Genomic DNA, 15,501 nt, shown 5'->3' on the forward strand with positions numbered 1-15,501 from the left:
GCAATGCTTCCCCATTTTGTAGTTTGCAAATGTTCTTATGAGCTTTGGACTTAGCTCTGTCTGAGGCATGCAGCTGAAAAAAACTAAACAATATCCTTTTTATGTCGGCACCTCTCTGGCATCTCAGTAAAAGCACTTTAAGCTTAGAAATCAGTCGAATTATTATTAGAGGCATTATTAAACTCACTGTAGTAGAAAGTAGGTGAAAGAGTTTGGAGATTAAACTTTAGAACTGGAAGCAAAAGAAGTTGAGATCTTGGTTGCATTAGTTATTAGGTTGTGCTTTGCTTCACTGTATAAAATCCTTTGTGTACACTTGGAATAAGAACAAGAAGTGCCAGATTTTTGGTCTGAGCAATGCCTGTGAAGCTTTCTAGTAGTTCTCCTTTTGATGGTTTGATTATTTACCTGATGGCAACAGTTAAAACCTTTAGGGAGAGGCAGTGAAGAGTTTCTCACAATGTTCATGCAATGGGTCTGGAACAGATTGTCGACCCGGGTTAGGGACACATTTTGACCCTGTCAACTCTTGTACTATTGTCTCCTGGGCCGTAGTAGTACTTAGCAGTACCATGGTTTTAGCCTAACCCCTTTCATTACACTTTTTACTTATGACTTAAGTTTGTTAGTTGTACATTAAATCAGATGACAGTCATTATTGCAGTATGATTTTGTACATTATTGGAGTCGGGATTACGACAATGCAGTAATTCGTTGACTTGTGTATTTAAGAATTCCTTCTACTGAGCTTAGAAAGCTGATGGCATTCGCTGTAATTTCCCGTGAAGCACACAGCTCATACAGAATTTGGTGACTAAGATGCTTATGCTCTTTGAAAGTGTTGGGGACATTGCATTGATGGAAGGAAAGAGAAGAGCAAATAAAACGAGAAGTAAATTACTATAGATTTTTTTTGTAGCCAGATTACATTTGACACATCCATTTAAGGCCAGGCTGTTCCTCTTTTCTTTTTCCTTTTGGTTTGACAATGAGTGTAAAAAAGTTCAAACTGCAGTTGCTAACCTCAAATGTTTCGTTTTCATCTGCCTTCCCTGTCTGCTAAAAGCATTCATCAAAGACAAGCAGCATGTGGTATTAATTACTTAAAATGGAGTTATTTGCATGATTGCGTTACCTTATTATTAAGCTTTTGTATCACAATACATTACAGTTTTTAAGGTTTATGTTAAGCCCCTTTGCTAAAATCAAAGCAGATAGGATTTATCTTTCTGCAGTGTAAAACATTTTGTTAGTTTTTTTTCCACTATAAGCTAACCTGAAAGCTTTAATCGACAGTACTGATTATAAAGGAGCTTACTTGTGATGTCGCTGCTTGAACCTGCATTTGGTTTTATTTATTTATTTCTACATTTATAAATCCTTATATGTCCAAACATTTTGCAAACATTTTTTATATTGTAGAGGTTCAACCATGAGGTTCCCACTTGCACAGATGTTTATATCTTGTTCACTGCAGCAGAAAACTACTTTAGCTTCTCTCATGACTTTATGATCTTTTTGTGTAAGTTCACACAGATTTCTGCATTTATCTCTCCAGAATAAAGAAAGTAATCATTTCAACTCAAACTTGCCATCTTGAACCTGTCGTGTGCAGAAGTTGTGGACATTTTGTAGCACTGAATAGGATCTCATCCAAGATTCAGTAAAGGAACACTTACAACATCGCTGAAATAATGCAAAAGCAAAGTTGCCTTTATATGGTGAATATCCCTTCAAACATATGGCTTCTGTCTAAACCTCATTTGCTCAGGTTCAAGTATCGATTTAATGTGATGGCATTGTTCATGTCCCTTATCTTCTAACTCACACACTTGCAGACAAACACGCTGCTTTACATAGAGGATAGATTTTGTACATAGAAACATACAGTAGTTTCTCTTGGGTGGCTGAGTGAGTCACTCCAAGAAGAAAGGCAATTAAAATCTGTCACAGTGTCATCCCCACAGACGCTGCCGCTGAGACATGTGGCCTTTAAACACCAACATTTCTCTTGGAAACAGACTCAGGGCTTACTTATGGAGTCTGTTTGTGTCTGTTTGTGTACCGTGGGGGAGATGACAGATAACTGGTAATCAGCTTGTGGATGAGTTGATGTGCGCATACATGCTTGCTAGTCAAACACATCAAACGGCTCTCCCTTCAAGCTTTCTCCCTCGACTTTTCTTTGTTGCCCTGCGAGGGAACAGTTTGTTGTTATTTATGTTATTAATTTATTGAAGAAGGAAGAAAAAGTTTGCTTCTTTGCGTGTATATATATATATATATATATATATATACACTAGTTTTAAGGATATTTAAAGATCACAAGATCACAAAGAAGAGCTATATAGAGGGCTGGCTTGAGCTCTTTGTAGGACGTATTTAGAAAGTATTCATATATCTATAAGCAGATGTGGCTACCAAGATACAAGATATTCACATTATTGACAACATGACTTTAATCCCACAACTGAATCATGTAAGTGAAACAAGCTCAACAGTCTAAATTACAATTACAGCTTCGTGTGTTGTGTTGCTGAAGAAAAGCATACCCACAGAATGATTCTGCCACAACATGTTTTACCAAAGCTTACAATTTACGTCTCAAGACTTGCTTACAACCATAACCTTTTTCTGGCTGTTTGTTCTTAATGGCCTTTTGAGCAATTTTTACAAGTGAGCTGTGTTTTTGCAGCTGCTCCAGAGTCATCAGGAAATTTTCACTTACTTAAGGTGGACAGACATGTTTTTATTTTTATTTTTTGCAAATAAAAACTTTTCCCAAAGTTTTTCACTAAACTGTCTGCCGTTTTCATTAGTTGTCATGAAGTTTTTGACTGTTCTCTCTAAAAAAAAGCTAAAATAAAACCTTTGAAGCCTTCACAGAACAGTTTTATATATATTAAAATTCATCTATACACAGGTGGACTCTGTTTATTTTTGGATATATGGAACCTGAATACAAAAGCAGGTCACAATTCTGCGATTTTCATTTGTAAAAAAAAAGAAATGTTGAAATCCGTATCTTCTTCCACCACATTCCACTTTACATTGATGCACTACTTTGTGTCTCATTACTGTCCCAAAAATATACACAGAAGTTTTTGATTGGGACTTGGAAAAGATGTAAGGACATTTAAGCGTAGTGCAGAAATGTGGAACGCAGTGTAAAATGAAAACCTGACTTGGATTTAACGCTAATCTGTGATGAAGACTTGTTTGTCCCACTTAGCTTTTCTTGTTCTTTGTCCAGCTTATATGATGCAACAATCACAAATTGGCTTCTTTGGTGACGCATCTGCCAGCCTGCCACCGTTTCAACAGGGCAAACAGAATAAGTTAATTAGCATGTCTAATTGCATTTGGTGGCTCAGCTTTTGGAATATGGAATCAAATTAGGTTTCCCACTGTTCTTTTCCGCAGCACACGGTTTGCCTTGAGCTACGCTTTTTAGGATCTGTCTTTTGTCTTTCTCTCTATCTTTCTCAACATCCCTTCCAGCTGTACTATGCCATCGCTTTGTAGTCTGCCCTCTTCTCTCTCATCATCCACCCACGCTGTCTTTTTATTTCCATTCCATTTTTGGATCACAGGCTCCCCTTCTAAATTGCCTTTCCTCACTTTTGCCTCCTCATCTGTTAACTTTGCTGCCCCGTCTCTCAGTAGATTGACTTCTCATTTAGTCCGAAGTTTTACATAGAGAAATGAGTTCATACCTTCCGCGTTCTAAAATCCAAGTTAATGCGTGGATAATTTGTGTCAGAACAAAACTTTCATTGTCGGTAAAATAAAACGGCCAAAATAGATTTTCCTAACCTTATCACTTTTCCGTGCTGCGCAGAAACGTTAGCCTCAGCCTCTGAGACAGCCGTTGTTCTGTCAGGAGCTATCTAAGAGATAAGTGTAACAGATATCAGCAGGCCTGGGCAGACAGACGGAGTATAATTGAGTGATAGGACCTAATATAAGTGAATGGCTTAGTACCGACCGTGATCCACAGCAGCAGCAGAAGCTCCCGCACCGGAAAAGGGGCTTTCTGTTCACTCTCTCAGTAATGCCTGCAACAACAGACACCCAGACTACAATCTGGTGACTACCTGGCGGCAGATTCTCTGTGTGGGTTTGTGTCTTTTTTTTGTTCTCGCTTTTTTTTGCCGCCTTCTGGTCTCCCTTTGTTCCTTTTTTATCAAGCCTCCGTCACCGCCATCCCCTCAACACGGCCATCGAGTTATCTTAGCCTTTTAATTAACGTGACATGTTGTGTAGTGAGATACTAAATAATGCAGGCTTTTCCAGTGACACCGAATCAGCTGGACTGATTATTGGACACACAAACTCACACACGTTTATGCACACTTACACCAAAGTGGTATCAGTTTCCTATTACGCCATTAGGAATTTGAAAGGGGTTTAGGTCAATGTTGCCGTGATAAAGCACTGTAAGTAAGTGCATCACTTAATAAGGGCGAAATGTGAAAATGGGCAAAAAGGCATAATTAAAAAAAAAAAAGTTAATTATTTTATTGACTTCTGCTTATCTGTGATCAGGTTAGAAGGAAAAGAAGTTTTGGAGGGTAACCCAGAATTCCTTTTCTTAACAACCCTCTTCAGCTCGTTTTGAGGGATGGTTGGTTCCGAAATGTTTCCAAGTCATTAGAAATAGATTGTTCTTGATCTTGACTGAAAACCCTTCAAAGGCATCATGATCAAATTGCTTAACTGTCATCTTTAGTGGAGGAGCAGCAGCTCTACTTGGAGCTCCCCATGCTCCAGTCATGGCTCTCTTCTTTCTTTCTATAGAGTTTCATTTAGTCAACCCTTTTGAGGAACCACCTGTATCAAGGATCTAGTTCTTTTACTTATGATCAATATCCCATGACTAAAGGAAATATTAACTGGCAGCAGAGCCTCACACCTGACCCCTGTTCACCTGTCCGACTCCTCCTCCATCCCACTGAACTCTGCTGCTTGAGGTGGAGACTGACCTTTAGCCTATTAAGCACAGTCCACCATTTTCCAGCGAAGAAGATAATGCCAGCCAAAAAAATTCTAACTTTTTGTTCTTTGGTGTGCAGAAAGTTAGAATTTCTGCCACCAGAGGCATTTTTCAGCTTTGGTTGAGAGTTTTGCCTGTTCATTCAAAACTGTGCATCGTTTTATATTCATGCTGCCATGTATGTCTGCTTCAAATCTGACTTTAGCAGGATGTTTTTCTGGTCTAGTTAAAAACATATGTTCAAATTTGCTTTGGCACTCACAGTAGCATAAAATTATTATATATATTATATAAAAAAGGTCACACCTTGAATATGTAGCCTGTTTGATCTATGTTTATATAACAGCAATCAGACTTCCAGAGGGGGTTCTTAATATTGTGTCTTTTGCACTGTGGTTGAAAGTTAAACAGTATTAACCTCTCCTTACCTAAAAATAGCCACCTAATCTTCTGATTTTATGGTTTTTATGCACATAATGTCATATGTTACCATAATTAAAGTAGTTCTGCACCTTTTTGGTGCAGAACATTTAACCAAATTTCTGAAGAACTCTACTCACTTCACTTGATTGTACAAGGTTTTTGTTCAATTTGAATATTTGTTACAAGAAAATATTCTGTGGAGGTGCACCAAGCAGGCTTTTACTGAATGATTCCAGTTGCCAGTTTTCCATCTTTAGACTATATCACATTCAAACTCGCTAATTGCTTTATGTAAACAATTACGCAGAGCGTGTAAAATAAACATTATGCAGCTTTTGAAATAGAAGTAGAAGAAGTTTTGTATCCAAGTTTTGAATAAATGTCTCTTACTTTAGAATTTTTAAAATTATACTCAAAAAGAAGAATATCAAAAGACATGCTGTTTGTTGAAGCATCTAAAGAATAGATTGGTGTCAGTTTTCCGTTTTGATGCATATACTGAATATAATGAAAAATAATATCTTTAATGCCCATTTTGGGTCAGACCTTGTGAGGGGAAATGAGCGATTTCGATGCCTGGTCGACTGATGTGATTGGTGCATCACTGGTATTATGATTATGAAAAACAACTTTAAAATAAGTCACTTTTGGTTACAATTTAAGTTTAAGTTGTAGCTCTAACAAATATTTCCATTTCATACAGTAAAGTCTGAGTTCCCCTCTCTGCTGTTGCAGTGTAAATCAGGGAACTTAATTTGTACAGGGAGAGATCTAAGTTATCCCAAAGCAATTGTTTTGGACTAAACCAAGTGGAAAATCCAGTGTGGGTTGATTTGTTTGCTGCCTTCATTACAGGCAGGCTAAGGGCTCTGGGGCCCCGGCCCCTTCCTCTTTTTTTTAATCAGATGGCTTGTTCAGGAGCAGAGAGGATTAAGACTGTTGCTGCTGCTGATGAATCTGTTCAGTTCTGGAGATCATGCAAACACATACACAAGCCCTATCACATGGGCACTGCATGACCCAGCCACATGCACAAGATGCAAATATGAAACAATTTAGTTTAAAAATGCATATACAATAACTCTACTACATGCTAGAATATGTCTTTAGTTTCTGAGCAGCAGCAGCATTCTGTCAGCTCTCTTTGTGTGATGCGGTTTAAGACACTTCAGACACAAATTTACATGATCAGTGTTGTCACATATAAATGTTTCAGATCAACTAACATCAAAGAGTGATCTGAGTTAATACAAACTCCAGTATTCAAATTATGACTTCTATTCTCAAGCGGTGTGGGAAAAGTATTTTTACCCATCTTGTTAAATCATTAACCTATAGACAGTTTGTTCATTCTGAAAATATTCAAATTTTACTTGATCAAGACTATTGCGAAAATAATATTGGGTCAAAATTCCTCTATAAAGATGAAATAAATACAATTGTTGAGAGGTTGAGGGGTTGTCAGAATGTTGGTTAACACAACAACAATAAAAACGGCATTTTAAAACTGCATTTTATATCAATTCAGGTTATATTTTTCTATTTAAATGAGTGTGATGACCTAAAACATTATACCGTGAGGAAAAAATAAAATCTGAAGAAATTGGCAAGGGCCAACTATTTTTCACAGCACTACATCTCCACTAAAGCCAAAATCCTGTGCTACATCTTCCAGTGACAGACAAACAAGGTAAATTTACAAAGGTAAAAACTTTTCAATTGCTGTGATAGAAAAGCATATTGTGGCAGGAACTGTAGAAATAAAAAAATAATAAATAAATTTAAGGTATAAAAAGAATTGAGGAAGAAAATGTATCATAAAAAGAGTCACTTTAAGGCAGGAAGTGAGCTAAGGATGAAAGGATAAAAACACTGAGCTGCATGTTGATCCAACACTCCGTGCAACATAGCCAGCAGATAACATCAGCCAGTCTCCTCCCACTTTAATCTCCCCATCATCCATCAATCTCTTGGTCTGTCCTTCCACCCCTCCACCTTAGAGCCATCCGTTCCTTTTTATCAATCTGAAATCTCGCTGTTCTGATGCACATTTGGGAAACATATAACATGGAAGTACAGCCTGCTCTCTGGGATTGTGTAACACGCAGGGATACAAAAAAAATAAAATAAAATAAAATAAAAATGAGGCCATTGCTCACTTGGGAGCATAAAAACTCAGCTTCAGAGGAGATGTGGTGTTTTACTGCTAAATGTTTGCCATAAGTTGAAATTCATCAGTTACTTTTTTTTTAACAACCACACAAACACACACAGGCACACGATGAGTGTATGAGTGTAATAGAGGGGAGGCGGCTGCACACAAGGAGTGTGAAGCCTAGAGGGAACTAAAGCACCCTAAGTCTCTAAGTGTGTGTTGGGCCGTGTGTGGGTGTGGTTATAAACTATGCATATATATATATATATATATATATATATATATATATATATATATATATATATATATATATATATATATATATATATATATATATATATATATATATATATTTAATATGTGTGCATATCTAAACACATTTGTGACTAATTTGGACTTTCTCTAATGGTACTTTCCCTGTCTTGTCTCCTCAGGTTGTGAAGGCTTGTTTCTATCATCCTGTTGTTCAGTGAGGCTCTGAGCTCACGGTGAATACAGCATGCATGTGTCGAACTATCCCGCGATGCTCCCTGTCAGTCCAGGCCTGCTTCTCCTCAGCTTCCTCTTCCTCGCTGACGCTGACTGTGAGTCCTGTTACAAAGTCATTTGCTCACTTTCTCACTCCAAAGCATGCAGACACACAGATCTTCTGCAATCTGACAAGTTACAAAATCCAGTATGTGTGTATGTGTATACCACTCATACTGGAATATGCCAAATTCATACAGTTCTCTACTGCAGATAGTGCACATGTTGGGTTTCTGTGCCAGTCTCAGTGTGTGTTAGGCTGCAGTTCTGATTGGAGGCCAGCTGTTTTTGTTCTTCTTAGCAGTGCTTGGCACAGGCCGACAGGTCACATATGGCAAATCAGATAATTTCCCTACTGCTTGTGTGATTCTGTTAATGCCATGTTTGCATCTCATCCCTGCCATTTGGTCCTCATCCAAAGCTTTTCTCAAGAAAGTTTTTGTGCACATCAGGATGTTGTTCAGGAGTCTTAGCCTGGTTTTGTGTATGACTGCAAGTAATTGATTTGAAATGACTGTTGGATTTTATTCATTTTGAGTAAATTCTCAAGTGGTCTGTCTTCAAAACTGTTTGGGGATTTATTTTTTTTTTTGCTTGCAATAAAGCCAATCTATTTGAAAGCAGTTAAGCAGTCACCAATGCATCAAAATAGTCAAAAATAAAGTGAAGGAGGAGAATATTTTTCAACTAATGTGGAGATCTCTACAATCAAGAACCCACAAAGCTGTAAAATCCACTTGATAGCTCCGCTAAGCTGTGATACGCTGACGTGTACTAACCCAAATTACTGCTCACTAAAGCAAGAAGTGTATTTAAGTTTCTAAGAAACTGAAATGTACTGTACAAGCTAAAAGCAACACAGTTACTTTAGGCAGGACAGCAATGAGAGCTGCTGACTGAGTACTGAGATTATTGGTACTAATTTACCATTATTGATGACAGTTTGGAGCCCTATTTTAAAACTGGATTGGGTTCGTTATGACTGGCAGATAACCCGCCTAATCAACTGATATCCTCTTATTATTTTACAGCTGTTTTCTATAAAGAGAAGAGCGACAAAAATATGTCATTCTACAAAGATGGCAATTTAACGAGATCCAGTGAAAGCAGGATTGTGTGTAAAGGGAGGGCTAACTGAACAACTGCACACAGCAGAGCACTATTAGGATGTACAGACAGAAAGAACAAGAATAAAATACTTCAAAATATATTTTACTTCATATTTTCTAGACTGTATGTATCCTGTGTATTTAGCATTGTTAGATACTCAATAGATAAGTGCTGGTTGGTAATTAAAATAATTCTGCGAGCGTAGGACTCCTTAAGATTTCGTCGGATGGATGATTAACCACAAAAATCAGGATGTTTTGTGTCTGAAGTTAAAACTCTTGGACATGTGGGGAGACTGAGGTGGACAGATACAGTATAAGGAAAAAGAGGGGTCACGAAAGGCAAAAAGATTGGATAGAACATGAAACAGAAAGAGTAATCGTAAAATCAGCTGATTGAACATGTACAGGATGATCTGTTTGCCCAAAAGAGAGTGCAGTGCAGCTCCAAGCTTGCAGTTGTGCGATTCTGATAACATATCATCACCACCCTGTAAAAGCACCCAAACTGACACACAAGTATAGGCTTCAGGCAGTAATTTCTGTGCTGGAATGTTTTAAAGCCTCACAGAGCCCGAGTGAAAGCACACTTTCAAGCCTATCTTGTTTTGCTTTCAACCTCCTCCCCTCTTGTCCTACGTGGAAGTTCCAGGGTCAGACGGCAAAGGCTTGGCCATCCATCAAAACAACGATGCTCTGAGGCTCTGAGATTTAGAAGAGTACCACAAGTCCAGAAAAGGGTGTAAGGGATTCATAGTCTGTTTTTTTTCTAAGTATACATTGTCTTCTTTCCCACCCTTCACTTCTCTCTTAGTCTTTTCTTACTAACTTTCAGCATTCTCTCTTCCATCATTGTACTCTGCTGAGATAGAAGGAAATGCAGAGCATGAGAATCTGTTCTCTTTTTTACCCTTTTATCTCCACATATAGAGCGTTCTGCATCCCTTTTAATATCAGCAGAGGATAATCTGAGATTTGAATGTCAAGAACTGAAACGGAGGCTGTCTGGAAATTGATATCTTAGTTTCTCATCATAAGTCACCATGTTTTGAAATGGTAAACACATTCGGAAACTGCTTTCAGTTGTCTTTATCATTATGTTTATTGTAAAGCTTAATGAAATGAACAAAATAAAAAGAAATATTGATAGAGATGCCCCACTTAAGGCTTTTTCTGGTCAATGTTGTTTCACTGTTTTTTTTTAGATTTGGCTTCCCGATTCTGCTTAAATCGGGAAGCCAATTTATCTTTAAAATGTATCTTTTTTTAAGATGAAATAGGACAAAAGTAGACAACACAGAAAATTTGTTGCAGCTTTAAATCCAACAGAAAACTGATTAATCATGAAAATAAAAATGTACATAAATAAATTACGATATTAGCCCTTGTTAAATGGGGATAAACTCGTGTGTTTTTTGCTAAAACCGAAATAAATGCATCACTGTACATGGTTTCCCTTATGTTTTAATTGCATTGGCTGATATTATGTCACAGGAAACTATGACATAAGGAAACAACTTCTGATTACTGAGAAGTAGTCAGAAAGGGGGAAAACCCCTTGATAAGTCATTTGACACTGTCATGTAAACAATTTCATTACAAGTGAAGCAAAGCTGTCACGGGCATATGTTGCTGAACTTATTAAAAATGTCTATTTAAATACCACACATGACAAAACCAACACTATAACAACTTTAAATATGTTGAAAATGATCCATTAATAACATTGTTTAACTTCAGGCTGTGCCATATAATCAGAATTGACGAAAATTTACTCACATCTGCATGCTGGATGCTTGGAACTGAGAGTGAAACTCAGATCATCCTGTTAATTAAGCATGTTTAAATAATGGATAGATGTATAACCATTTGGAGGCACACATAGATCATTGATATTTCATTTGTAGATGGCAGACCTCGTATACCTTACATACTGCTCAGTGCAATAAAATAGGTACAGGTGCGTTTTAAATAGCACAGCAATAACATAAATAAAGATATTACTTAATCTCTACATGCAGTTTCCGCTAATTAAGATTCACTCCACTCGGCTTGCCGAATGCTTGAAACTGAAGGTGACGCTAATGACTTGTCCTCATTTTTGACAAGTTTGGCCAATCATTTTCTGACTACTTAGGAGCACTCAGAGCATTGACTTTTTTTTACCTTGATGTTTAATTCAGCCTCAGTAATGATGAGATTAAACAAAAGAAAATAGAAAAGGAACATACATACATTGCCCTGACACAAGAGAATGCTGTAAATGTCATACTCTTGAACACAATATAACAATTTTTTCAATATGCCAACAGATATTGCAAGACAGAAAATAGTGTGACAGCAGCTAGAATTTTAATACGTTTAACAAACAGGATGGATAAAAAAAGATTTTGTTTTGTACTTGAATTGTCACTCACATACTAGAGCCATTTAGGGGAAAATTGGTCAATTCCAGTTTCTGGCCTATTATTTGATGTATCTCTAATTACAGTTTATGCAACAACAGAAGCTGTAGTTTAAGAAATGATAGCGCATGCTTGGAACAGATCTACTACACTATACTGACTGAGGGATTTAAGGTACAGTCAGGTGAACCAGTATCCAATGTGACGTTACTTTATGTTCATGCTACAACAATATAATAACAAAAAAAGCAAAACTCAGTGCCCAGCTTGTTTGTGTTTTTCCTCTCTCTCAAATTCTCCTTCTGATTCTACTACCTTCTCTCCCACCACCTTTTATTTTGTTTCTCAGCATGGCTATCTGCGCGTGCGTGCTTATGTCATATATCTGGGGGATTAAGAGTAATGCCCTGATCCGGTTGCAAACTAGGCCACTGCTCCATGTACGCCGTGAAATACCCGGTGCAAGAAACAGCATCTCTATCTCACTTCGTTTTGTTGGATGTGAACAAGGGGAAGAGGGACAATTGCAATAAGATGGTGGTTCTTCACTGACCCTTGTTTGCCCTGGAATCAGCTAGCCCTTCTGCACGTGCAGCTTGGATGTAACAGTAATTCCAGGTGAAATACAAGCCCCTTTGTATGTACGGTGCAAACAACAAAAAGAAACGATTTCCAAAGGATGACACATGGCTAGATTGCATCCCCGTGCTTCAGGAAGCACACTGTTTGCCCTGAAACATTCTTAACATTTTGAATGTAGACAAGAGTGGTTTAGGATTCAGCTTGAGGAAGGATTGTGAAACTGTTTACTTTCAGCTTGCATCACATCATTACTGTTCTGTAAAGGCTCTGTATTGAATTTAGAGGGGGAAAAACACTAAAATACAGAAGCATTTTTTTTTCTGTGTTGCTGAAATAAAATGACCTTTTTATATGTGACCTATGAGGCGTGACTTGAAACATGGAACCTGCTCACTTGGTGACTGATTGACCTGTCAGATTATGGCATTTTGCCGGCTTTTGCATCAACTTCAGGTTGACTGGAATCTGATATAGCTCAGGCTCATACAGTTCTTTGCAAAAATCCGTGAAGGATTGTCCTGTTGACAGATTCCCACACCTAAACTGTGGCTCTCTGGAGCTCATCCAGTGTTATCATGGGGCTTTGTGTTTAGTGATCTGTGCCTGTGTGAACCCATTTATACTTGTCTTTTTTATATGTTCATGCAGGGAAGCATGTTTAATGCGTAGTTCGGATGAGATTAGACCCGGATAAGCATCTAGAGTTATGTAAGGTCTATGGTCGTCTCTTGACGCTGATGGATGGGGTAAAGTGAGGATTCAGAGGCCTGGGCTTAAGTATGAGGGCCTCTCAGATTAGAGGTTTCTGATCTGGGAATCCGTTAGGGGCACGGAAAAGAATCAGGTCATTTTCTTGGATAAATTGTGTCTATTCTGTATGATTGATTGATGTAGCTTAAATCACAGATGAAAGTAAAGTCAAAGTTGGAACTTCACCACAAAATACGAAAGCAACTCGGCTTATCTCATGATTTCTCTTAATGATCAAGACTCTAGATGTTTCTCGTGCTACACTGGTAATGTTCTTGTCAAGATTATCGCACATCACTGAAGCAAAATCCTTTTTTGATTTATGTACATGAATGTAAAGATATGATTTGCTTAAATACAGAGATCTTCTGTGGTAGGATCTTCTTAGGCAACGGATTTTGTTGTTTAGATTAGCTTATCACAAGCAGAGTTTTAATAAGTGTGAATATGATTTGATTTAATGTAGAACAAGCACTAGTGGTAGCATAATGAATAAAAGGATGTACTACCCAATCTTTACATTGCTTTTTTACATCTCTGATGCCTCTACAGGCAGTGAAATAGCTCTGTTCAATGCCTGTTTAAGTTACAGATGGATGAAACACAAGCAATTGTAGAAAAAATAGTTCAAATGTATGCAGACATTTTTTTTTACATACAGTTAATGCAATTAGTTTATCCAGCTGAAAACATGACAAATCAGTATTTAATTTGCTGTTCTGCAAAATACAGCCGATATAATAAAAACACTTTTAACTTGATTTGTATCGAATGGCAAATCAGAGGCAATTCTTAGATTGAAACAAGTTGATAAATATATAATAAAAGCTGAATACGCTTTACAGCAGAGTTACTTTGTGACTGAGCACCTCATACAAAAAAGGGTCTTAATGTGGTTTTTACATAAGATCCAGAGTTTAGTTGCTTTTTGATTTCAAATGAGTAACATAGAAAAGTCCTTTGGAAGAAAAGTCCTTTGGAAGAAAAGCGAGGACACGAAGGAAGGAAAGCCACAAAGAAAGACAGACAGAAATACTCATGTACTCAAATATTTAAATCAAATCCCGGGCTTTTGAAGAGTGTAGGAACCTTCGAAGGTCCTCTGACGATGATGATGCTGAATAGCTCTATTACAAAGCCTTACCAGGTCATGAGAGGGCTTGTTGACAGCAGGTTGTTATATTGTGTAAATTCATTGAAAGTCCAAACAATCTTCATCAATATGTTTCCACTGAGGATGACATAACTGGGCCACATCTAAAACAGTCAGATAAGCATCAGATCCCATAACTCTTTAAGACACACTACTTAAAATATTTATCAGGTACTCTTCGTGTCTTTTTCAGCCATATATGCGTTTCAAACTGTGGACGCACTGCACTCTATTTCAATTAGTGTGGAAACTAAGCGTTGATGCTGAGCAAGTTTCTTAGACTCTTCATTGAGGGTGCAATTACATATTTTATCCGCAGTTATAGCATAGCTGCGCACCCATCTGTGAGAAACAGAATGTGATCACCTTAACTTAGCATTTGCTAAGCAGGTGCACTCGTCTGTGAAGAGGCCTGCATAGCGTAAGCTTAGCGCCAACGTTGCCGAGCACTGGTATGGAACTAATGCGCTGGGACCAGCACTGAGAAAGCCTCTGTTCGTCTTCATGGGAAGCCAGCTCTGACCCAGTAAAGTTGTATACCCAATGGGTCGCCCATGTGTTTCTAATGACCTGTGCATAAAAGAAGATCCCGTTTGATTAATTCCTCCCCTTGTGTTTCTAGCAAATTAACCCTGATTAACTCGGCACTAGCCAGGCCCCGAGTCTGCTGTGGGTGATTAAGAGCAACTCTAATTGGACACTCATAACTATAGGCAATAAAAGTGTGTTTTATCTTCTGCTGTAACGGCATAGTGGTTATAACTAAGTGTCATAGATCAGCTGGAGGTTGCTAAAAGAAAATGACAGATAAAAATGCAACCATAAGGTGAGAAGGAGCTGCGATGCAACTCCAAAAAAAAAGTTTAAATAAAATCTATTTTTTTCTTCATTTGTTGGGGTTTAGCTCAGATGAATAGCTAATCTTTCAGAAACCTGAATAATGCCTTACTTTAATTAAACCTTTCATCAAATATCACCCCATTTATTTGTGCATAATTTAATTTTCTATGTTAGAATAGCCCATTTAGCCAAATGTTTTCCAATTACCACTTATGTTTTCTGCAGAGGGATGATAGGCCCTTGTGCTTACTGGGCCCAGCAATCCAATTTCATTACTGGCCCAAAAGCGAGCGGCTGATCATTTGTTCTTAATGTGTCTGTTTGAAGTTAATGTGTTTTAACTTATGGTCCTGGCCAGTTGCCCACCCATTCTTCTTCAGACTAACAACTCGTGGTTTAGTCCCCTATTGGCCTCATTCCTGAGCTTATCTGAAGGACCTAATTCAGTTCTTGTTTGGGGAGTCATTTGCTAAGCAGTGAAATTCACTCACAATATGGCAGCTTTATGTTTCCTTAGGAAGGATGTAAGTATATTCACTGAATGCTGTGTTCCATAGACT

The 15,501-nt window shown here is 37.8% G+C and overlaps 1 protein-coding gene across 22 annotated transcripts in view; it reads left to right on the top strand.

Moving 5' to 3' along the window:
• Window positions 1-15,501, top strand: part of ptprdb (protein tyrosine phosphatase receptor type Db) — a 202,082-nt gene that overhangs the window by 118,547 nt on the left and 68,034 nt on the right. For all 22 annotated transcript variants that reach the window (XM_008416472.3, XM_008416463.3, XM_008416509.3 and 19 more), the window contains one exon: window positions 8,009-8,158. In XM_008416472.3, the coding sequence (XP_008414694.1) occupies window positions 8,074-8,158 (85 nt within the window). In that variant the 5' untranslated portion in view covers window positions 8,009-8,073. The remainder of the gene's footprint in view (window positions 1-8,008; window positions 8,159-15,501) is intronic.

This window comes from Poecilia reticulata, chromosome 1, assembly GCF_904066995.2.
Source record: "Poecilia reticulata chromosome 1, P_reticulata-male-v2, whole genome shotgun sequence".
Lineage (NCBI taxonomy): Eukaryota > Metazoa > Chordata > Actinopteri > Cyprinodontiformes > Poeciliidae > Poecilia > Poecilia reticulata.